The sequence below is a fragment of the Trematomus bernacchii genome, unplaced genomic scaffold, assembly GCF_902827165.1.
Source record: "Trematomus bernacchii unplaced genomic scaffold, fTreBer1.1, whole genome shotgun sequence".
Lineage (NCBI taxonomy): Eukaryota > Metazoa > Chordata > Actinopteri > Perciformes > Nototheniidae > Trematomus > Trematomus bernacchii.
In genome coordinates, this window is record NW_022987342.1 from 1,708,164 (window position 1) to 1,734,391 (window position 26,228).

The 26,228-nt window shown below is 40.9% G+C and overlaps 1 protein-coding gene across 1 annotated transcript; it reads left to right on the forward strand.

The window, feature by feature from the left end:
* Positions 1–481: 481 nt before the first annotated feature.
* On the forward strand, positions 482–19,075 carry LOC117480819 (neuronal acetylcholine receptor subunit beta-2-like). Its single transcript, XM_034128307.1, is given in 9 exon segments — positions 482–1,070; positions 5,460–5,605; positions 8,353–8,397; positions 8,498–8,607; positions 10,976–11,502; positions 12,490–12,860; positions 12,863–12,982; positions 16,448–16,590; positions 18,132–19,075. Coding segments are annotated over 9 exon segments (1,524 nt in total). The 5' UTR covers positions 482–1,024; the 3' UTR covers positions 18,148–19,075.
* Positions 19,076–26,228: the final 7,153 nt, after the last annotated feature.

Below are 26,228 nucleotides of genomic sequence, written 5' to 3' on the forward strand. Positions count from 1 at the left end.
TTTATTATTAGATGTTGTATTTTTGCTTAATGTATTATTCCATTACTCCCCCCTAGAGCCCTCCCCTCTCACATTATGACAACATCTGGTGACAGCTGGCACGGCATGGCTTTCTGTTTATACTATAACGAATATTCCTGGAGTAAATGTGTCCCTCCCTATTAGCACAGAATGTCGTAGCCTTATGCTCCTTTAGCTCACGTGAATATGCAAGTACTGACAGATTCTATCATAGGTGAACTGTGAACACATGTCCGGTTACGGTCCTGTGCTGTGGTCTAGTGCGCGTTGCCCTCCTTTTCTGGTCGAAGTTTGTGTTCGCTTAGTGCCATGATAGGTCGACTACCACAGCACCACTGACTCAGCTAACCGACCGGCAGCTCTACATCCGTTGAAGCCGTGACGGAGCTCAAGAACACACACATACACACTCACACCCTCCTCCTCCTCCTCCTGGCTTCACCTCGGGGCCACACGGAGTTTCGTGGGAAACACATGTACAATGAGCATCCTTCCCGTTCACGCTGCTCTTTCTGCCACTGTGCCGAATTTCTTTAAAACTTGTCTGCTTTTTATCAGAGACGACGGAACAGCGCAGGTGAGCGTGGCTGCCTACAAGCACAGAAGAAGAAGTTAAATACGGATTTTTTGTATGGACGACAAGAGCGGCACTCAGTCGGACAGCTGTATTCGGATCGGTTAAATTTCCCCGTGGCTTCGCACAATGGACAGCACAGCTTCTCTAGTAGTCATCTATAAAATAAAAGACCAACATGTTGTCTCTGGCAGATAAACATTGTCATCAAATAACCTCTTTATCATATTAGAGAAGTTTATTTGTTATGGTTTGGCGCTGCTGAGTATTCCGGTAAAAGGAGATCACTCCGCGTGGAGAGAAGTGAGTTGTAAAAAGGCTTACGATATCGGGACGGAGTATTAACACTGTATATTTCAGCTGTTCACTGTCGATGCAGTTTTTTTGGAGGACAATATAAGAAAGTAGCAAGTTCTTCCAGGAAAGGAGATGACTTCCAGCGCTGTCCTCCTGCTCTTCATCCTCTCTCTCACAAGTAAGTTCCCCTGTCAAAGTATGGCTGTGTGGTGACGTATTAAAACGAGTGTTTTAAAAAATGTTCTTATTTATTATATTTTCACCACAAAAACGCGTTGTGATTTTCAAAATGAGTATTATTGATATAGTCAGCTATTGTTAATCAATGAAAAATGCGTTTAACAAATGTACATTTTCTGTCCATCAATAAACAATGTCCATGGTGCTGATGCACACACAATTTTGCAATTATGCAAAAAGATAAAGACACACTTCAATAACCCCCCCCTCTCTCTCTCTCTCTCTCTCTCTCTCTCTCTCTCTCTCTCTCTCTCTCTCTCTCTCTCTCTCTCTCTCTCTCTCTCTCTCTCTCTCTCTCTCTCTCTCTCTCTCTCTCTCTCTCTCTCTCTCTCTCTCTCACACACGCACACAGGAAGTTGGCTTTATTAGGTTTCAGTGAGCTGCAAAGAGATAACTTACCCAATAATACGAATTTGTTGTAGATAATGATGCAAAGTTCGCATTAAAGGTGTCACTAATTTGAAATGGGCTCTTAATGAAATTATAAGATAATATCCAGAAGGCTTCTTTGCTATGAAAGGTTCATTACTGTAAATCCAACTGTGAGAAGTCTTTGAGAGGACAGACTGATCAAACTGCTGTTTTTTATTTTGTGATGACATTTTGTGACACACAATACATAATTCAACCTCTTCTCCACATACCAGAAATATCATACACATTATTTTACTGAAATTCCATTTAATATACTTGATTTTTTAACCAGCCACATTTGAAATACAATTGAGTGGAAAAGGATATCAACATCACCATCAAACACCCCATCAGGTGTAGTTTATTTGTAGAATAAAAGCTCCTCCAGCTGCCCACATCCCCATTTTCCAGAGAGAACATCAAGGACATGACCTGAGTTTCATTAATAATAGTTAGGCTTCGCTATGTGTGTCTTTAAATAGCATAAGAGCAAAAACAGTTCCTGATGTGATTGGTACCAGTTGCTGACACAAATGTTGCGATAATGACCTTATACATATTTGTATTCTGTGACATCTCGTTTACATTGTGGGTATAGAGCCTGGTGATACGTGTGAGCCCTCATGACTTAAAGAGGCCCTATTATGCTTTTTGGGATTTACCCTTTCCTCTCCTACACACTCCCCCTGGCTGAAACACCTTGATAATAGTCCTTTTTTACATTTGTGTTACATAGTGACATCACTATGTAACACTCAAGCTTCTATTGGCTTCATACATTGTATGTGATAGGCTAATGGGCGGGACATCTCTCAGCGGTTGACCAATCACAACAGAGCCTGCCAGCTAACCAATCAGATAAACAATATGAATGAAAAATAAAGCACTTTTTGAACATTCAAGCATGTAAACATATCACAGTAGACCTGAAATACAATTATGAAACCTGGAAATTACACAAGATGTCACTTTTTGTTCAATTAGCATAATAGGGCCACTTTAACCCTTAGATGCATAAGTGGGTCTTTTTTGACCCGGTGAGGTGGTTTTCTTAGAGTATCTTTGTAATTACATTTTTTTTTTATCATTTCATATTCCAGCTATTCCTCAAAAAACATGTTTTGGATATCATGATTTTTACATTTTAAATTAAAATGTTATACATTGTAAGAAATTGTAGTTTTTGTATTACTACCAAGCTTCCATAAGTGGGTCTAAAAGGACCCGCATGCATTTTCTATCGAATTTCGTTTTTTTTTCCAAATGTAAAAAATGTTTCTAAAATTATAAATAGTGAAAAATTAAATATAAAATATTTCTAGTGTGAACCAAAATATAATTTCTTAACCAAAATGACAAAAATTGCATAAAAACACATATTATTCTAATACGGGTCCTTTTTGACCCACTTATGGAAGAGTGTAGGGTCCAGTCACTCGTGCATCTAAGGGTTAAGACACTCAGAGGACCCCTGTGAATCTCTTTTGGTATGTCTCTGATGACAAAGTTGAGTTTCTATATTCAAACTCTCAACTTTTCCTCACAGACAGGGTCCTAAAAAACTGTGTGTGGTTCATACTTTGAAGATACTTGTAAGTAAAAGCAGATGGGCCCTTGAATAATTTACAGGAGGCTATTTTATACCTACCGCCAAGAGAGCACAGTCTTTTAGGCAGAACACTTGGCTGTCTTCACCAGTGTCCTAAAAGGAGAGCTTCTTTTTTTTTCAACCCGACCTTCTTTCAGGGTTTTTTCCATGAAATTGCATTAGCTGGTGGGTTTCTCTTTCGCTTTAGCTCAATAGGAAAATAATTAATGAGACAAAAAAAAAAATCTGAGCCATCGAATTTCATATCTGCGCAACAGACAACTAATGGACTCTGACAAAGATCCGATACGACAGGAAACACAGCCAAGCATTATTCTGTTACATCCATCAAGGCAAAGATACACTAGAATCAAGCTTTGAATTATTTAAATGAAGTAATACACCAAGAAGGCGCATAGCACTTCACTGTATCTTTCACCATGTTGTTGTGAGTGTTTGTATTTCCCCGAAGGACTGGTGATTTGACCAGCTCTTGTTATATGCAATAATGTTCGGCACTATTCCTCAGCATCTGTGCTTTTACTGAATCTGTCGTAAAACATAGAGATTAAAAAACAAACCAGTTATAAAAAAATATACAACTTCATCAATTGTATACATCACAGTCTGTTTTGGAAGTTATAAAGAGCCCTTTTGGCCCTAGAAAAATTGTAAATTTCTTCAAGATGTCACTTGAAGACTGCTTGTTTAAAATCCGGGGGTTTGGAGAAAAGTGAGCTTAAAAGACGTTTATAGCCTCCTCATTTCTGCTGAAAACTGGCAGCTCGATGCTACATTAGCTACTACCATAACACACCTAAATATTTGACAGAACATGCTATTATCAGTTGTCATTCCCATTATGTACCAAGGTGAATTGGGCATAAGCATCTGATGGCGAAGCGTCCCCATTTGGCCATATCTTCTTGCAAATGTAATGCAGCAACATCCTTGGCTTCTCTTTGCTGCATTTCTTCAGCCATATACATGAATAAATACGATTGAATGTTTGTATCAGACATAACACTGTAATGTGTATCCTGGTCCATAACATCCTGTGCACTCATACTTTGGGTTACCATTTTTGCTTTTGTATACATTGCAATACAAGTGATACTTAACGCATAGAGACATTCTTTAGCATCCAAACTGATGGGAAATGTACATCAAAGTGTGCTGAATTTCCCTTTATTATTACCTAACCCCTTGTGTTCTTTCCCAATGGGTTACACGTTTTTGCAGTATATACTACATAATAACTGAATAATTTGCAAGGTATAATCTTAAACTTTCCCAAACATGGTTATACGTTAAATACAAGCATTATAGCTAACTTAAAGTCACTTCAAATGGAATATAAATATGATTAAGGCCTCTTACTACTATGTTAACCTTCAGTTTAACTTACATCTTCCTCTTGTGTTAATAGACTCAGGTTCTTAGACGTGATGTCAACAATAATTTATCAACCAATTAATTATTAAGTCAAAATAAACTTTCCATTAAGTTCCAGATTCCCTTGCCTCTCTTGCTTTCAAAATAGCTGAAAACTTTTGCCGTTGAATGTGACATAAAAACTTGGTACAGCAGGGTGCTGTTCTGGAAAAAGAACATCGAAGCTCACTCAGCCTTCGCTGCATGTGATCTTACCACAGCAGAAACTTCATGTGGCACAGAGGGGCTGAAGCATTCCAAATATTTAACGCGCTCTCCGCTGTTGTCAGTTTGTTTGACAATGTAGACACAATGGCTGAGGGAAGCCAGGAGAGCATTTTGCTTCTGACTTATTCATACGATCACTTTTTACATAACCAATAATTTAGGGCTGAGGAAACACAAAGCTTCAGGGGTTCTCTCACAGGGGGAGGATGCATGACTGGGTTTTTTTGTTTGTTCTTTTGCTCTAAAACCCTGCAGTTAAGCGTGAGACCGCAAGAAGCACCAACACATACACACTGGCATTATAAAGAGAACACGGGATTCCACCTTAATGCCCCTTTGGAAACATTTACTTCATTTACAGCCAACTTGTTTATTGTTCATCATTGTGACACTGAACTGAAAACAAACTGTGATGTCACGCTTGGAACAGCAACGCTAACACGCACACATAATTGTTGCATTTGAAGTCACTGCCAGGGACATAAAAAGAACACAACAGCTTTATTAATATGTATTTTCTTTATTTTGAAATGTATGGTAGGCTATGTATTTACCTTAAAAAAAAAAAAAAACATTTAAATTTAAAATACAACTTTTTATTTTTGGGATTTAAAGCCCTTTCAAAATTGAATGTTTTCCAACTCTCTGCATTGTGGCTTGTAGGCAGCAGGGCGGAGAATGCAGAGGAGCGGCTGGTGAACTACCTGTTGAGTCCGGAGCGCTACAACAAACTGATCAGACCGGCCATCAATAAAACGCAGCAGGTCACCATCTCCATACAGGTGTCTCTGGCGCAGCTCATCAGTATCGTAAGTATATTTGATTTTATTCAGATATTGACAAAAGCCCTGAGTCTCTCACAAAAATGCTCCTTATTTCTACCTGTTTGACAGAGGTGGACAGAGTATTCAGATCTGAACTTATGTTAAAGAAGTAACACTACAGTGTGGAACAACTATTTTACAAGTAGAAATCTCACACTAAAAATCAAATTTAAGTAAAGTAAGATAGTATAGGTTTCAAATTGTACTTATTGTATCAAAATGACTCTGCACAATCTCTTATTTCAGAATAATATATTTTATTACTTAATTGAGTAGTGATGCATTGTTGTGTTCATTACTTTAAAGGTGCAGCTAGTAAAAGAGGTTTACTGTCATGTACTGTGTGAATTGTACTATAATAATAACACATGATAAGTTATTTGTTGATTATATATTTTTGTAATCGTCAAAGTTACTGCAGAAAAATGTAGTGGAAGTACAATATTGACCTCTGAGATGTAGTGGGGTAGAAGTTGAACGTAGAAGAAAAATTGAGAATATGTAGTAGAGTTCAAGTGTCTCACAATTGTACTTAAGTAGAGCACTTAAATGTCCTTAAATTCTAACAAACTGCTATTTGATAACTGACATCCTAAATGTGATGTTTATGATATAAAGCTTACAGCTGTTCTTGTTCATAACACAGCTCATAACAAACTTGTAACATGAAGTCATATTTTACACTTGGTGTCACCATTAAGCCTTTTAGGATAATATTAGTGGTACTTTTGCCATCAGTCATACTGTGCACGCAACATCGTAGCGTGCCCATTAGGCCCCCACACAGGTGATTTTACTTAAGTGCCCTGATTAGTGCTCTGTGGATGGGTAGCAGCTGTGTTTGATTGACATCTCCATTGGGGCGCGACACCCGTAACACGTTTTTTATGAGGTTAATTAACTTCATTAACTTCATTGTACAAGTTTTAAAAAAACGTGTATGGTACTCTACTTGAATCTACAAAAGGCTCTCCTTATAGTAGACATTTGGACTGTTTATAGTAAAAAGCAAAGGCGTTAATCATAAGACTGACAGTGGCTCAGCTCTATTCAAGTGCCCCAGTCAGAGAGACAGTGAGAAGCATGCATCAAAGCAGCTAAATGGAATTGAGCCATCATTAATTTTATTATTTACACCTGTGTACACTGTGACCTTTCGTTTACATCACGCAATGCTTGAGTTTCAGACCCCATTTACACGGGAACGCAAACGCAAACGAACCGAATTCGATATTAAAAAAGTCTTCCGTTCACACGCATTCGGCTCAATTAACGTGTCCGTTCACACGAGACCGCTCGACCTGCTGGAAACGCTGTAGTACATATGCCGGGCCTGTAAGTGGCGCCGTACTTACACCAATATACACCAAAAGCAGCGAAGAAGACCCCCGAGCATGGTTGCCATGGTTGCCCTTCTCTTTATGCCCCGCGGTGGATTTAGCAACATGTAGTTCATGTAATTCTCCATGTCCACTTGTTGCTGATGGTTGTGGTAGAGGAGCTGTAGATTTTGCACTAACATCTGTAGCATGGTCAGTAGCAGTAGCAGTAGCTACTGACCATGCTACAGCAGTGAGCAGCAGAGGTGGGGAGAGGCGGGGCTATGGCTTCATCGTTATCAGGAAATGATAGTATAGGGCATACACACTGAGCCGTTTGGCCCCCCAGAGCGTTGTGTTTGCAGATCTATCCACCTTGGGACCCGTTTCCGCGGTTCCGTTACGGCCTCGTGTGAACGAACGGGCTATACGCGAGAGAAAAGTAGCAGATACAACCCGTTTCGTTCTCGTGTAAACAGCACATCAATCACAATGTGGAATTCACAGTCACAATGGTTAGGGTTGGGGGGAAGGGTTAGGGTTACATTGAAACATGACAGCCGAAATAAATGTCAGTACTACATTTTAGACAATCTTGGAACTAATCAGCTGTCGGTCTGACAATGTTTTATACTTTGGGGATAACAGGTTATATTTTAGCAGTCTGGTGAAGCTAGCTGACCTCCAGATGCCCCACATTCTCTCCCTGCTCCAGGCATTGTTTACAGTTCAATTAGCAATTTCAGTCATGAGACTGGAGTTGTTGCTGGGCAGACAATGTCTATGACCGGATTCTTTTATCTTTCAATGCAGAAAAACAGTTTAGAAAAAGGCTAATTAAAAGCTAAATAGACCTCAGTTGATAGTGTTCAAGATTGTACTTTGGCCAATGAGTTCAGCCTTTTTTGCTCTCCACGATCATACGTGACCACAAAGCCCGTTGTCAACAGATTCTGCATTCAGATGTAGATATCTGTTTTTAGAGATTCAAATGTACAATTTGTTATATTCTCATTTGACCACACATATCTTTTCACTGGGTGTGCAATTTGAAACTCCTGCACAATAAGATACATTTCAGTTCTGGCTTTATTGTCATATGCTCAGTAGCTAGAGTGTAGAAATGGCTAGAAAAATCCCCCAAGCTCCTCCAACATTGCAACATAGTTATATAGGACATAAAACCATAAAACAAATAAAAAATTAAAATAGTGCAAAAACAAACAGTAGAATGATTAGAATAAAATAGTGCAGATTATGTAGCAAGACCAATGTGAAAGTAATGCAGATGAAGAAAAGGTTTATGTTTCTGCGTTGACTAAAAACACTGCCAGTAGACAGCACTATAATAATTCAACCATTTATTTTGTAAAGTTTAAGTTTTATGTAAATTATATCATTGTTTTTTTCTAGAATGAAAGAGAACAGATCATGACGACCAACTTGTGGCTGTTTCAGGTACAATCATTTTTCTAGCGTGCCCAGTGCACACACACAGTGTTCAACATACAGTATGTGGGTGAGTCAGTGACATCATTTATTAACACTATCTCTGCAGGAGTGGAATGATTATAGGCTAAGATGGGACCCAGAGAAGTACGAAGGCATCAAGAAACTGAGAATACCATCCAAACACATCTGGCTTCCGGATATAGTGCTTTACAACAAGTAAGTATGTGCACGTCATCCAACGAAAGAGGAAACCAGTTTATTTGTTCATCTAGTTCTATTATGTTGTTCTAAAACCAGTTGAATGGAAAAGTAAATATAACATTTTCAGCCTGTGTGCATTTGTGTGTGGCAGCCTCTTATTAATGGATTACAGTATGGTATTAGTGGATTTACAGTATATCATTAAGAGGTTTTCCAAAATTGCCATCGGCCGTTAAAAGCAGAAAATCCACCGCCAAAATAAGCCTGTTTTTCTATAGGGATTTTGTAATTAAATGTTCAGCATTCTCTCTCTTCTAAGCCTAGTCTGTTTTTAGTTTTTTTTTGCTGAGGTGAAGGGGATTAGGAATTGCTTAATCAACGTCTGCTTTTAGACAATCATGGGGGAGAGTGTGGGTTTGTTTGATTATTATAATTGCAATGAAGCGAAAATAGATTTTCCTGGTCTCCGGAAAAATATCGTCCCCATACAACAGAACAGCATTATCAATTACGCCTCTAGGGAAATGTATTTTGCCCCAAATAGGTTTGTATTTGTGTTTTTATTCATCACATATAAGCTTTGATTTCAAAGTCTGCGGAAGTTTGTGTTTTGAGGCTGGGTGGATTGAAGAGTCATACAAAGACTTTACCCCCGTTTGTGTACTGTTGTAACTTTAATAACGGATCGTAACTTATTTTAAGCCATGCATTGATCTTTGCACGTTCAGCCACAGACTCATCCCTCCTCGGACAATCCTTTGTGCCTGTAGCCATCAGGCTGCACAACAAGGGGTCAACAATGTGACACAATTACTGGACATAAATACACACTTTCATGTAAAATATATCTAATATGTATATATGACCCAATATGTATACTGTATATGCTCATTTTCATTTTCATTCATTTCTTACTTCATAGTTTTTCATGATTTTAATTTGTATCTTTGATTTGATCTTTAATTGTATTAACCTGTGTGAATCTGTCCTGTTTTTCATCCTTGCCTTGTTGCTGTTGGAACTACTGAATTTCCCCAGGGTTATTAATAAAGGTCCATCTTATCTTATCTCATCTTGCTCAGCCTAGCCAACTATTTTTGTACTTTTGTTTCATTTTCATTGTTATGAATGTGATTGAAACTAGGGATGTCCCGATCACCTTTTTTTGCTCCCGATCCGATTCCGATCATTTGATTTTGACAATCTGCCGATACCGATTTTTCCCGATCCGATCTTTATGCAATGCATTAAGAGAAAAAAAAAAGGAGAAAAGCATTCAAGTTGTCCCTTAAACCCCACGTTCTCCACCACAGATAACGGCTGGTCATCCAACGCGATGAATTCAGCTATCTTGGCTGTTATTTTTTTGGCCTTTTCACTGTTCTGGGGCAGTTTCTCTTTCCTTTTAAAAGTCTCTGAAAGTGTCGGTTGTTTCAGTGCCGTTACCTGAGTGGCCGCTGTGTACTCGTCGTGTTGTTGGTGGTGTTTGTATTAGATTGGTCGTGTTGAACGTAGCTCTGTTCTTTCCACCACGCGGAGCCTCCGCCTTGCAAACATTGCATCTGGCTGTTACACTGCCTTCGCTTTCAATTTTATAATACTTCCAAACTCCTGACATTTTCTCTGTCCCGACTCCCGAGTCACCAGCTGAACGTAGCCTCTTGTTAGCTTACTGCTACTATTAGACACTGCGCCCACTCTGTTGCCAGATTTGAGAGAAATAAGCAACCAGGTCTATGAAAACAAGCCCAAAAGAAGCAACACATACATGATGTTGTGTAATTTTAAACCAAAACTAAGGCCTCAGGATGACTTTAAGACGTGAACATGGTCATTTTTGTTTTGTAACATTAAATAAAATAAGAAAAATATTTTATTAAAAAAAAAAAAATTCCGATCCCCAATTCTTTTCTCCCGATTCCGATCTTTTGAAAATCACGTGATCGGCTCCGATCCCCGATCACGTGATCGGATCGGGACATCTCTAATTGAAACTGCTACTGTAATCCGGGAGAAAGAACATCACCCTTGAAAACGTTAAAGATAATGCCCATTGAGCACTTTTCCATTGAAAATAGATGCAGTAGTGGTATAACGTCTCTAATTAGACGCTTGCATTAAGACAATATTTCACCAGGATTTGCCATAGTGGAGTTTTGTCTTCTTTTACATTGCGCTATTGATAGCATACCATCATCATCGAGCCTTAATAAGAAACCACATCCATATTTCTCATCCAGTATTGCAAATCCTGTAATTATTTTGAAAGTCACTGTTACTTTATTGACAGTTAGCTGACTTGAAATAGTTCATATTGAAAGTGTTGCATTTAAACTCTGATTTCACACACTCTAATCTTACATCTTCCCACAACCTCTTACAGTGTTGACGGTGTGTACGAAGTGTCCTTCTATTGCAACGCTGTGGTCTCCAACACAGGAGACATCTTCTGGCTTCCGCCCGCCATCTACAAGTCGGCCTGCGCCATCGAGGTGCAGAACTTCCCCTTCGACCAGCAGAACTGCACTCTCAAGTTCCGCTCGTGGACCTACGACCACACGGAGCTGGACCTGAGCCTCACGAGCGACTTCGCCAGCCGGGACGACTTCACGCCAAGCGGGGAGTGGGACATTGTCTCGCTCCCCGCGCGCAAAAACGAGGATCCCAATGACATCACCTACCTGGATATAACCTATGATTTTGTGATCAAGAGGAAGCCGCTGTTTTACACCATTAATCTGATCATCCCGTGTGTGCTGATCACGTCTCTGGCTATCCTGGTGTTCTACCTGCCGTCAGATTGTAGGGAGAAGAACACGCTGTGCATCTCAGTGCTACTGGCCCTCACTGTGTTCTTGCTGCTGATATCAAAGATAGTGCCACCCACCTCTCTTGCAGTGCCACTCATAGGTAAGTCATATTTGCGTGTGTCTGTGTGCAACAGTATATAGTTAGGGGTTTGAACTGTTAGTTCAAGATGCATTATTGGATATGTAAAGGGTGCCTATTATGCTTGTTGGGGGTTTCCCTTCCCTGTAGTGTGCAGACCATTTGCATGTTAATGGTCTGCAAAGGCTAAAATCCCAAATTTCCCAAAGTCTCTCTCCCACACACACTCTGCCTGAAACACCTCGTTTGGATTTCATTGTTTACTGCGGGGACATAGTGACATCACTATGTCACACGTGCACTTCTATTGGCTGGCACTCCAACATATTTTATGTTATATGCTAAGGGGCGGGACATATCCTACACATCTCGGAGCGGAAAGAGCGGTAAGAAATATTTCGGCTGATTTTGGTTGCCTCTGCATAGAGCTAGAAGGCCTAAAGATTGCCAAAGTAAAATTTACTGCAAATGTCAAACTAATAATTTTTTTAATGTATTATCGTAAAGAAAACACTTCTGCAAAGGTCCTTACAAACAATTATTTGTGTTGAGTGTGAAAAAACTGCAAGTACGATGAGTTAAGCGACAGACCTTTATTCATTATTATTACCCCTCAAGTATATCTGATATATACATATATCCCAAAAATAAGATTGGCTGCTTATTTCAACTAGCTATTGATACTATTTGCTGTTAAAGAAAACTCACATTAGAAATCTTAAAGGGCATAGTCCCTCCTTTTCTGATAAGCTGTGAAACAGACAACGACAACTTCACAGCAATCAAATAAATACTGGTAGAAGCCTTTACAATTGCTCAGTAAATATTAACAGTGTTGATGTTACAATTGGAGCCTCAGAGCAGCAAATGGGTCATTGTGAAATTGTTCTGTTGTTGCAATGATAGAATTAGTGGCCTCATACAGACAGACCTTTTTGACACTGAATGATATAAAATATAGGCCTTATTCATTTGTTCATGTTGGCATCTTGTCTTTCTCTCTCTAAGGTAAATACTTGATGTTCACCATGGTGCTGGTCACTTTCTCTATTGTGACCACCGTCTGTAACCTCAATGTGCATCACCGCTCCCCATCAACCCACCACATGCCAGAGTGGGTCAAACATTTCTTCTTAATCCGCCTCCCCGACATCCTCTTCATGAGGCGCCCAGGCTCTTCCAACAAATTTGATAAACTTCGCAAGAAGTACGCCACCAACCAGACTACCGTCGGGAAAACCAATTCCCAAAGCAGCACAGGCAAGAGGCAGTATTCCAACGTCAGACTTGGAGGGGTTCGAACAGATGCCAACTCTTTCTACGTGAATGAGGACTTGGCAAACAAGTTTTGCTGGAAGGTGGACGACGTCCCAGATGGGGTAGTGGGTTTTCAGACTTCCAGAAGCCCTTGGCTTCTCAGTGGGATGCAGATGTGGAGGAGGCAGTGGATGGAGTGAGATACATCGCCGAACACATGAGGACAGAAGACGACGATGACAGGGTGAGGAGATAAAGCTGTGGTTAAAAGAAACATATGAAGGATGATGAACAGGAAGAGATAGGATCAAAGGATGAAAGGAAAGGAGGACAGAATTCATTATTTGAAAGAAATAGGGAAGAAAAGACATAAAGAGCAGATAATAGAGATGGGTGATGACAAAGATGCAACAGGGAGGAACATCTGTACAAAAAATGAAGATGTTATCAGTGCCAGATAAGAAGACACGGAGCACACCATGTCTTAAATAATTTAGTATTTGCTTTTTGCCCTTCTGTGACATTATTTCAACCTCTCAATTATTTATTTTCTATTCTGAAAACCTCAGAAAACCCTTAAACACAAACTGACTGTCCAACCCTAACCCCAGAAATGTGGCTCCAGGCTTCTAAACCAAACTCCCACATTTAATAAATATTACAAACATTTTTTGCAGCTGTAAATGCTCATTGCAAATTCTTCATCAAGCTGCCTCCTTTCCTATCGTCTGCAGTCCGTTTAAAACTATTCCCCAATATGCATTAGGTTTCCTAGAGGCTTCCGTACTTGCATTATCCCTAATGTTACCAACTATTATTTGTTTTAATCAAGTTAACAGTCATTTGTTAGATGCCTGTAATGTCGTCCTATCGACTTGTTATTGAATTGTTTGCCATAAGCTGACATTGATGTATTTTATGTCCAGAGTTAAGCTGCATGATAGCGAAACACATCTTAGACCTTTGTCGTTTTAACTTTATATTAAGGTAAACTATTTGATTCATCTGATTTCTGGATTTTAAGTTTTTATTGGAACATAACAACGAGGCGGAAGCAATACCATCGGCGTCAATCATCGCTCAAAATGTTCCCCAAGCAATGTGCTCAAAGTTTAAATTATTTAAACTTTGAGCTCATTTTCTGCTGACCTTTGGATGCAAAACCATCATGTGACAGCTGTATGGAATGGCGCAAGCTAGCAGGGAACGTAACCATACAAATTAAACCAACTGGCTATTTTCTCCGCGCCAGACCTCGTGAGCTAAGAAAAAACCTTGTATCATGTGAATGCACCATAATCAAAAAAGAAGTAAGAAATCCTGGCCGTAATAAATATCTACATACTCTGCAACTTTAAAATGTATTAAACTTACTTACATTTAAGATGGTTATTATTGATAATTAGTGCCTAAAGGCGGCTTCAAAAGTGTTTTCAGGAGAATTTCAGGATGTCTATTTTAACTTATAACCCCACAACTGATGGCTGCATGGAAATAGGCTATTTACTGTACTGTACAGATGCTAAGCTATCATTGGGCAGCCGAGGGAGGGAGGGGTCTAGCCAACAATCAATTCTAAAATATGGAATGTGAGCACACAAACCTTTAGAGACCCTTCACTGAACTCACCTTCTTCCAGTGTTGTAGTCAAGTCACCAATTCACGAGTCCAAGTCACTCTCGAGTCACCACTCTTCGAGTCCGAGTCCAAGTCCGAGTCACCAAGGGAGAGTCGTAGTCGAGTCCGAGTCCAAGTCCGAGTCACCCAAGGAATGTCCGAGTCGAGTCCGAGTCCGAGTCATCATTACCTGTGTTCGAGTCCGAGTCCAAGTCCGAGTCACCCAAGGAGTGTCCGAGTCGAGTCCGAGTCCGAGTCATCATTACCTGTGTTCGAGTCCGAGTCCAAGTCCGAGTCACCTAAGAAGAGTCCAAGTCAAGTCCGAGTCACAAGTCTTCATGTATTAATCTTCGTGGATATATGTGTTGAAATGTAGCTGCTCCTCTACATTGCTTTTATCCTGTCATGTTATACTAATCTGTCTATTGAACTGCTGTGAAGCGAGTTTGGCTACAATTCTTGTAATAGGTGCTATACAAATATAAAGCTTATTACTAATATTAATATTATTATTATTATTATTATATATAAACTATGTTTAAAATGAGTTACCTTTTAGAGAAGTGATTATATTTGTATGCCAATATTTTCCTATGGTAAAGTTTTCGTTTTGCACTTTTATTTTGATAGTAATAAGATCGGGACTCTTATTTTGAAGGAACTTTTACCGGTTAAATCGGTTTACTGATAAAGATTTAGCCCCAGAAAGCACATGGCTACTTAGCATGCAAAATGACGTCATTCTGCATGTTAAGTAGCCATATGCTTTCGTGTTATCGGCTGAATCTTTATGTATTGATTAGATGACGTTACTCTGATGATAGTGTTCAAGACAGCCTATATGTCTGAACTCGATGTTTAGAGTAATGTGTTACGGAGCCTTCTCTTCAATATTGTTTCCACATAGAGCATTTTGCGCTGCTCTTTTCCAATGTGGAAGCAGAATGTGTGAAAGCATACAGCACGATGCGGGGTGTGTCTCTAGACATCTTTAGACTGGAATAGCGGGGCCCAGTACGTGAACTCGCCTCGCAGCCGGTGCACACGCCAGGATAGAGGACATCAGACTCCATAGAAAACTTGCTCGAGTCCGAGTCCGAGTCCAAGTCGGAGCGTCAATGTACAAGTCGAGTCCGAGTCATCATGGGGGGAAAAATTCACGAGTCCGAGTCCGAGTCCAAGTCAGCGTACGCGATAATTCACGAGTCCGAGTCCGAGTGCAAGTCATCGTGCGCGAGAATTCACGAGTCCAAGTCCGAGTCGCGTCAATCAGTGCGGGAGTCCGAGTCGAGTCACGAGTCCCGAAAATCGGCACTCGAGTCCGACTCGAGTCCGAGTCCAGGACTCGAGTACTCCATCTCTGCCTTCTTCTGACTCAAATATGTTTCCCCAAAGGTCTGTTCCTACTAGGGATGCTCCGATCGATCGGCCGCCGATCGATATCGGCCGATCGATGGGTGCTCTCTATAAATGTCGATCGGGAGAGCCGATCACATGACGTAAAATACATCAGACTTTTCTCTGTGCGCGGCAAAACAAGCTCGCCAAAATGGCTTCACCAGTCTGGCAGTATTTTAAGGTGTCCGAAAAAGACAGTAAAATAGCGGTATGCAACGTGTGTGAAGCAGAAATCCTGCAGCTCCGCCCGCTGTGACGGACCGGTGAGCGGAGCAGAACACACACTAAGAGTTAGACCTTACACACTTAGCTATTTGATCTACCTCTGGAACAAGCTAAACTAGTTATAAATATGTTTATTCTTCACTGTCGGGTCACTCATTACTGGATCAGTGAGCTGCATGAGACGATACTGACAGGCTGTCAGGGGAGAGAGAGAGAGAGAGAGAGGGAGAGAGGGAGAGAGAGAGAGAGAGGAAAAGAGGAAAAGAGAGCGCTTCCGCTAATTTCTCCCGTGTTATTCTCCAAAGTTAATGTAAACTTGAATAATGTCGGCTGATACTGATTCCGGCGATCGGCGATCGACGACAATATTGGCGATCGGAGCATCCCTAGTTCCTACACATACCACATAGTCTTGATTTGATCAGTCTTAACAACCTTTAACGATCGCATCTTGTTGATTTGGTTCCAGATCATACAAGACTGGAAGTACGTAGCCATGGTGATTGACCGTCTGTTCCTGTGGATCTTTATCCTGGTGTGTTTGACGGGAACGCTGGGGATCTTCATGCAGCCGCTGTTCCAAGGCCACAAACCCAACTCTGATGACACAGAGTGAGTCACATACACATGACGTTTGCTTTGCCAATAACCAATAGCATGACACTTCACTTTGTATTCTAGCAGTTTTTCTGGTAGCACGCCATATTTGAAGAGTTCATTTGCCAAACATATCAGGGTCATGTCATACTCAAAATGAATAATCAACACTAGTTTAATTGATATATCCTAGACCAGTGCTTCTCGAAGTGTGGTCCGCGTGAGTATATTGGTAAAATTTCACATTTGAAATAAATAAATACATTTAAGTTTTCCGCACTCTCGCGGGAATATCTCCGCAATGGAGCGAGCTTAAGTTTCAGCGCAACACCTTCGTCACACATGTTGCCACTTGTTTGTACCATTTTCAGGCAATTTGTAATCTGTTCTAGAAAAACGATGTGTTTTTTTTATTTATTTCAAGAAGCATATAAAACAAACAATGGATGTCTTTTATGAACATGTATCCATGCTGGAAGTAGATTTAGATGTGTTAGGAGTGAGATAGAGATTATTATCTAATATATGTATCCAATGAAGCATTGCATGAAGTCTGTTGATGATCAGAGGCTGTTGTTGGGGCTGCATAAACGTTTTTTTATTTTTGTTTTGTAGACAGACCATGCCCGATGGTCACCAAGGTTCATGTTTTAATAGCATTTTTACAAAAAAATGGCTTAGACCTCAGAGAGTTAAACTTGGGCCTGCGACCATAGTTTTACTGAAAATCCACAGCGGAGGTTTGTGTCGTACTACATGCGGTGTATTTTGCATATCTCTCAGTAGCCAACGATCTGTGAGTCTGTTGGCTCGGACATAAACTCCGTAATAAATGTAGTCTACATTTCATAAGAGGTGTAAAACCTGAGAGCATTTTAAATCGCATTTGAACTAAATGCTCATATAATCTGTAGTTGGATTTGTATTGTTGATTTAATGTGTGAACGAGGCGATATAGAGAAGGTCACGTTAAGCTGTAATTATTAGGCTCTAATTTGTTATATACTGTTGGAATGGTAAGCAGGCCTATTGTTTTGGGATATTTGTGAGTCAGGTGGTCCGCGAGTGTTTTTTTATTGGTTAAGTGGTCCTTGGTATGAAAAAGTTTGAGAAACACTGTCCTAGACCTATCAAAAAAAGCAAAAAGCTCTAATTGCCTCAGATTTCATTAGAAGAGTGGACGAGATCATGACGTTTTTTTTAACCTGTACTATTGTTGTCAACTTGTCGAAGCAGATCAATTGGCATTTGGTTAAGATACAGTATAGTAGAATCGTTTTGTATATATTCGGATCAGTGACTGTTCATGGCAGCCTTAAAAAGAAAGTAAAATAATGCTTTCACATTCTTCAGTTTCTTTTCTCGCTCAAACAATTAAGCCTTGGCAGAGTTAACAAACTGAATTTATATTTCAATCAAAACCATAGTCAACCCTGTATAAGTTATTTTGGTCATTTTTACTACTTCAATATTGCACTTATTTTGAAACTGTAATCTGAAATACATTATATCTGCATATCTGCTTCTATAAATCCTTTGTTTTTTTCCTTTTATAGGTATGGAGATTTCTAGGACGTTTGGAGATGAACTATAACAACTTGAACTGAGAAGCTGCACCAGGTCTAGCTCTGATCTGTTTTTTGCTGCTTGGATCCGACACATTGCAGGCAGTTGGTTGTTTCTGAAACAGTGGACCTCAAACAAACCGAATGATACAGGGACACTTTTATTTTTTTTACTGCATGGCTTTTATTTCTGACCAACTATGCATCCATCCAAACGCTGCCATCACCCCAGGCATGGCAATATTTTATTGACACTCTTCTAAAACCTAAAAAAGTATTCTGACAAGATTATAATATTGTCATTTAGCCGAGATTGCTCCCCATGCCATTTTTGAAACTACCTACAAGACAAGTACGGTCTATTTTTCCCAGCTCTGATTTTTCCCAATGTAAAGAAAAACTACAAAGCCAATGTAAAATGCTGTTAATTTGTCTGTGTTTCATTTTGACTAGTGTGCTGCTGAGGGAACAGTTGGAGCTCTTTACAGACATACAGAGGGTCATTACACATTACAGCTCCTATACGACCATGAGGTCTGTTCTCCCTTGCAGCTCTGTCGATGTGAAAATCAGACAATAAAAGACTTAACACAAATTGTTGGCACATTAAAGTGGATCCAAATGTCCTTTTCTTAAACCAAGCTTTATTGCTAAAACTCCACCCAAATATCCACCTTTTCTCGTCATATTATCTCTCGCTCTGTTCTTCCCATGTTCTGCTTTAGAGCCTCATCTGCACCAGCCACCTCCAAGGAGGGTCGTAATCATTGTCCTATTTTAAATAATGTGCATTCTCTTCTTGCTTTCTCTTTCCGTCTTTCACTTGCTTGGTTATATAATCACACATGTAGCTGTACAAGGCTACATACATTATCATGAAAAAAATGACACTGACTGTATTGAAATACATGTTAAATAAATGACTCTTTATTTTATGTGTTTGGCAAAGTTGTTTATTGTCACATGTTCCCCAGCTTCTTCCTCACATTTTGGATCGTACCAGTGGTTTTGCACAGCCAAGAACATCAATCAATCAATGTAATCAATACAACACTTTATTAATCCCAGGGGGAAATTCCATGTATTGACAGTTGCACTACATTAGATTACATGACATAGTTATATTGACATAAGTTCAATAAAGAATGTGCAATACAAGTTCTTGTAGCCAAAGAAACACAACGTTTTGGCCACAGCGTCTGAGGAACAGGAATAAGCACAGAGACACTGACTCAGGTTCATGATGAAGACTCAAGCTCATGGTGAAGACTCAGGCTCACACTGAAGACATGGTGAAGACTCAGGCTAATGGTGAAGACTCAGGCTCATGGTGAAGCCATGATGAAGACTCAGGCTCATGGTGAAGACATGATGAAGACTCAGGCTCATGGTGAAGACATGGTGAAGACTCAGGCTCACGGTGAAGACATGGTGAAGACTCAGGCTCATGGTGAAGACATGGTGAAGACTCAGGCTCACGGTGAAGACATGGTGAAGACTCAGGCTCACGGTGAAGACATGGTGAAGACTCAGGCTCACGGTGAAGACATGGTGAAGACTCAGGCTCACGGTGAAGACATGGTGAAGACTCAGGCTCACGGTGAAGATATGGTGAAGACTCAGGCTCACGGTGAAGACATGGTGAAGACTCAGGCTCACGGTGAAGACATGGTGAAGACTCAGGCTCACGGTGAAGACATGGTGAAGACTCAGGCTCATGGTGAAGACATGGTGAAGACTCAGGCTCACGGTGAAGCCATGATGAAGACTCAGGCTCATGGTGAAGACATGATGAAGACTCAGGCTCACGGTGAAGACATGGTGAAGACTCAGGCTCACGGTGAAGACATGGTGAAGACTCAGGCTCATGGTGAAGACATGGTGAAGACTCAGGCTCACGGTGAAGATATGGTGAAGACTCAGGCTCACGTGAAGACATGGTGAAGACTCAGGCTCACGGTGAAGACATGGTGAAGACTCAGGCTCATGGTGAAGACATGGTGAAGACTCAGGCTCACGGTGAAGATATGGTGAAGACTCAGGCTCACGGTGAAGACATGGTGAAGACTCAGGCTCACGGTGAAGACATGGTGAAGACTCAGGCTCATGGTGAAGACATGGTGAAGACTCAGGCTCACGGTGAAGATATGGTGAAGACTCAGGCTCACGGTGAAGACATGGTGAAGACTCAGGCTCATGGTGAAGACATGGTGAAGACTCAGGCTCACGGTGAAGACATGATGAAGACTCAGGCTCACGGTGAAGACATGATGAAGACTCATGGTGAAGACTCAGGCTCATGATGAAGACATGGTGAAGACTCAGGCTCACGGTGAAGATATGGTGAAGACTCAGGCTCACGGTGAAGACATGGTGAAGACTCAAGCTCACGGTGAAGACATGGTGAAGACTCAGGCTCACGGTGAAGACATGGTGAAGACTCAGGCTCACGGTGAAGACATGATGAAGACTCAGGCTCACGGTGAAGACATGATGAAGACTCATGGTGAAGACTCAGGCTCATGATGAAGACTCAGGCTCATGGTGAAGACATGATGGAGCTTTCAGTGCAATCCTTGTCAGCCCAAACAATCCGGAAGCCGACGAAGGAAACGTTGGAAACATTGTTGATGGAAACGTTGCCCGAACAGTCCGAAAGCCATTGATGGAATTATTATTGTCAGATATATCATGATGCAGCAATGTGTCAAAGCACATCAAACTAAACCCAAGATATGCCATCTGAGCCATTACCCAGAGATCGTACGTTGCGTGAATGCAAAAATCAGCAACTCAACGGCAAACAAGACAAATCTAATCTTTCTCTGCAAGAAAGTTTAGAGAGGGCACAGCTTAATAAGTTACTACTGGAATGTATTAACAAAACAAGTAAGATCAAACAAGAAAGCTTAAAGCTAATGGTACACATATAGCAGGTACAAGCTCCGTTCAATGCTGGCAGTAAAAAAGAAGTTATTACATTTTGGAGTTTAATATGTATCTTAAAATAGCTTTTGTAATTTGTTGATTTTCAAAATAATTGTTTAGCAGTGCAGCAGCACGTACAGAAAACACAGAAACAAGATTATTTAATGTACAGGAGGTGCATAGGATAGTTGCCCTTACAATTTAATCAAGGGGTATCCGACTGACGGGAATTTTGTCTCTATGCCCTCTTTTCCTGAACCACCGTTTTCCCTAGGCACACAAAAGGAGATTTAAAACCACTAACCCTGGTGAAAATAGGTCTGAGCATCATTTAACAAGCTTAAAATCTTTTTAGAATCCTATTCAGCTGTCTGGCCAGACTTACTCTTGAACACTGACATCAGGAGGGTAAATATAGTTGAACCACTCTCTCAGTAAGAGAGAGGAAGGGAGAAACTATTAGTGGAAGAGATATCATTTCATAGCTTTTGTGGATGGGATAACTGGCACTGTTAAAAGACTGCTGAGTCCTGACAGTACAGGATAAAAGGAGGTGCTCAGCATCTCAGAAGGGGGCAGACGGGGTTGGCAGAAAGTGGTGCAAGTATTTTTATACTTTTCAAATGTTGGTATAACAACACTAAAGTGTCATTTTTGACATGCGCTTCATCTGGGTGACCTCAAATACATTTAGAACATTCAGAACCCAAACTAGTTTTCATCATGTGTTGATCAAACAGCATCGGAAGACAAGCAGCTGTGTGTGCTTTGCGTCGGTGTGAGGTCTTCTGAATGTATAAGTGTAGCTCTGAAAAACATACTGTCTTGTTGAAAATGTGATTAAGGTAAGGATGTCATGAGTTAGACAATCTTGCAAATGATTGGCTAAAGGTCTGAGCACACTGGGGACAGCACCCACTATTTCTGATGTTCTGGTGTAGCTCACGAATATCCGGGCTAAGACCTTCTCCTATGTGCCCTGGGCGGTCCGATTAGGAACTTGAGATGCGAGAAAGAGCTGCAGTCGATTGACGACGTCCAAGACGAGTTTGTTTATCGGCTTTCCTGTGCAGCAATCTGTGGAGATTAATACAAATGTGTCCCCAAGTTTGCATTTCGGCCTATTCTTTTTATCATTTTTTGCTTTCTGCACGTTGTGTTTACCTGCATTCAAAAAGCTTGCCTAAACGTGATTGCCCTAATGTCTAATACAAAACGTCCCAGACCGTAGCCTGCAGTGCTGCCCCTGGCCAAATTGGGGCCCTGAGCGAAATTTTGTTATGGGACTCATGGTGGGGAAACTGTGGCGTGCATTATTGCGCTGGATAAGACTGTTTGTGTCCCCTGTGAAACCAAATGTCATAATTTAATTTACTCCCATAACTTCATAACGAATATCGAAACTACTTATTTTAACCTTTATCTTTTTTTGGAACCTTACCGTGTAGTCTCAATGCGTTTTTTTCTTCTTTTTTCTCTCTCTCAATTTCAATAACCAAATATTAAAAACCATTTCCCTCGAATTGTGTCGGAGGCAGCGATTGATTGGAAATCCATATGTGATCAATAACCTTCAATATCTTTGCTTGAAAAGGCAATAGATTTGTTACACTAAGCTGCTCCCCCACACACACACTTACACTTGAAATAAACCCCCTTTTAAGCCTTCGCTGGTTATCTAGCTGAAGTGGAATAAGGTTTGAATCCACATGCAGGGTTATAGCCTAAAGGACATTCTGGTTATTATGTGTCTATGTGTGTGGACGAGAAAGCCTCCTTCCTCAGTCTGACAGTAGAGTCGGCGCTCGCGAAACAGAGGGCCTCATCATATAACTTTGCGTGGGGCCTCAAGTTGGCCAGGGACGGCCCTGGCAGGCATGCATGTGTGTGACTGTGTGTTTGCCAGTGCATGTGGCCACATTTGTGAATGCCATCTGGCAACCAAAAGGTAATATCAGGTGAAAATAACATCGCCTTCCAACTGTCAGCAGCCTCTGAAGACTGAGCACACATTTACTTTTAATGTAGTACACACATAGATTATGATAAGATTTAACTGGCCAAAATCCTTTCTCTCAGCAAAAGGGAGGCACTGATTCCTCAAGTCAGCACATCAGCAAAAATACTAGGAGCCTCTGCTGCGGTGGACAGCTATCGACTAAGCGCATATTTACTGTTCCTCAGTTGTGTGTGTGTGTGTGTGTGTGTGTGTGTGTGTGTGTGTGTGTGTGTGTGTGTGTGTGTGTGTGTGTGTGTGTGTGTGTGTGTGTGTGTGTGTGTGTTATTTACCAGGTGTCCCACCCTATCAATATGAGTTGGACTGGAGCATAAATGTGACAGATGTGACAACGGTGTTTCTGGAGGAAAGGCCAGAGTGGAACAGAGCAGGCCAGTCATACTCTAGTATCAGATTGTGAAACGTAATATCCTTTTGTGAAACTTACATCAAAGACACATTGCTCAGGTGCTGTAGATGGTGGGCCTTTAAATGTGCATTTTAAAGATTAATATGACAGAATTAAATCTAAATATATGATATAGTTCTACATGGATTTGTTGGTTAATCTGCAGTACGATAGATTGTTGCAGGAACGAGTCCTAAAACCCGGAAGTGAGTTAGCATTTTACTACCGGTTCCCTCGTCTCAGAGTCAATGGGATTTCTCCATAGGATTTTGGAAAATAGCTGGAAATAAGGTCTGCGGTTGACACAAATTGAAGAGACGGATCACGCTTTGTTCTACGACATTAAATACATCAGCAGTGACCCCACTGGTGATTTTTGAAGAGTTTACGTGTCTGAAAAACGATGGTTGTTAACAAGTGGCTGAATAGGACTACAGAAGTTGTCGTACGTCATTACGCCGAACACGTAAACACTCCCGCTAAGTTTGTTTGCCCTGTTCTGCTTGAAAGCAAGTACCTGCGCTCTTGCAAACTGTTAAAACAAACGCTTCAACTTGTACACTTTTGAATCTCTATGTTTGAATATCGATCTTAAGTTGGCGTGACGTTGAAGTCGTGCGACCCTGCTGTAGTTAGTTTATAGCATAACGTTAGCATTTTTCTTCTGGCGATTCGATTTATGATTCGAAGATTCTAAAAGTAGGGTAGACATGTGGAGATTATCCGGCTGAACAAAACGTGCATTTATCAAACAGGTTCGTTTTCCACAGACCTTATTTCGAGCTATTTTCCAAAATCCTATGGAGAAATCCCATTGCTTTTTGTCGAGGGAACCCATGAGCAGTTTATTTCCGGGTCGGCCTAAAAAAAAACGTCATCCCTGCACCACTCTATTGGCTAACCTGCTACAGACACCCGCCTCCGTGGGGCGATTTCTCCATCACCCCAGAACTGAACGCTCCCTATTGGACAGCCGCCACTGTGAATAAACATACAGAGTTGTATCTATCTACTAATTTGACTCAATGCCAATAGGCTTAGTGTATTTGTGACAGGGCTTGCTTGCGAGGAAACATTTATTCATAAAACTATAGAAGATTAATTATTAATATTAATTAATATTAACTATTAATAAGTTAAAATCAGCAACATGTTTAAAATATTTAAAATGCTAAGAAGGTATTTTATAATTACATCATGTTTAGGTAAAAGCCATGTATTAAAGTCAGACTGTAAAAGTGTGGATCTGTGGTCGAGAAAACAGTGTCTGGGGATTGGCGCTAGTTTCCTTCCCCCGCTGCTCGTTGAGGAAACGCTACCTTCATTCCTGTGATTGTTTCTCCCCATTTATCAGGTAGGAGAGTTGTCAAGAGTTACTGTGACATTTTGAGTGAGTAAGGGGTTAAGTTTTGGCGAGTTTAGATAAGTGTGTGTGTGTGTGTGTTAGCCCATGTATGTATATAAGTTAGGTCCCACAAGAGCATAAACAAACACTGTGGAGGCGAGCGCCACCACTATTTTGCATCAGTGCAATTGTTAAGCAATATAAAAATGAGAGCCTGCAGCATAACAGCGCCTCCTGACCATGTTTCAAAGGTTAAAAGGGAAAAAGTTAGGCTCCTTAGCTAGCCGTACAGGTGAAGTCAGTAGGCTGTGGTCGCTGGTATCCTCCAAAGATGGACGACTTGCTGTTGATGACGTCATGTTCCCATTCCCTATTGTAATTTCCTAACCCTTTTTTTTAACTTGAACACACAGAGTTGTTATTTTGTTCTTACTTGTCTTCTCCTCATACTGACATACTGACTAATCTCCTCCAAAGAAATCCTCTCCAGCACTCACTTTAAACTGTTTTTGATCGCACATATCAACAGCACGTGAGGCCTCCAGCAACACAACCATATTTATGATGTTATGCTCTGCAATGTTCGCCAGTCTGCATCCTGGTGGATTATCCGACTCCCTGCGTAGCTAAAATGTCCTACGGTTTCTCTCTCAAATAAGCAGGGTTTTGTGGGGCACCCCTGCAGTCATCCAGCGGGCTCGTTCTGCTCCGTCTAGTCGCGCTGGAGCTCGAGGGTGGAACACACTCCTGCTCCTTCACACACACTCCAAGGAACCTGGACACGTGCCAGGCTCCATCTATGTGACCCATTCCTTTTTTCTCTCTTGCCTTTATTAACCTCCATTCCTTTCCTTCCCCTCCTCCGCTCTCTATGTCTGTTCTCTTCCACTCTCTTCCTCCCCCCACCTCGTTTTTCTTCAGTCTCTTGTAAATTGCGTGTGGAGAAATGGGAACTAAAAATACGCCAGTGATAAACCCAATTATCCGTACTTTTTCACGCTACACGCCCAAATAGCTTAGAACGCGGTACAGGCCGAGTGCCAGATACCAGCATGCTGTGTGGATACAGTGTGTGATTGTGCGCCTCCACCTGAGTGTTGTGTAATTTAAAAAAGCTTCAGCTCACTGCAGTTACCAGTGTGGAACTACAAATCAACTGGCCACAGCATTCACGCTGACTCTAAGAAATTGAAATTGATTTTTGACACAATTCTTATTCAGGACTAGAGGCGAAGTATGGTATATTCTTCAGAGGAGACTAGTGCAGAGAGAAACCGCCGAGATAAAGCAATAGGCTACTCCCTGATGACCCTGCAGTATTTTACTCTCGGAGTCTCCGCTGTGTCTTTGTGGCTCTTCTAGATATCGCCTGCTAAGCATGATGGCTTAAGTCAGCTTGTCCCATAGGAT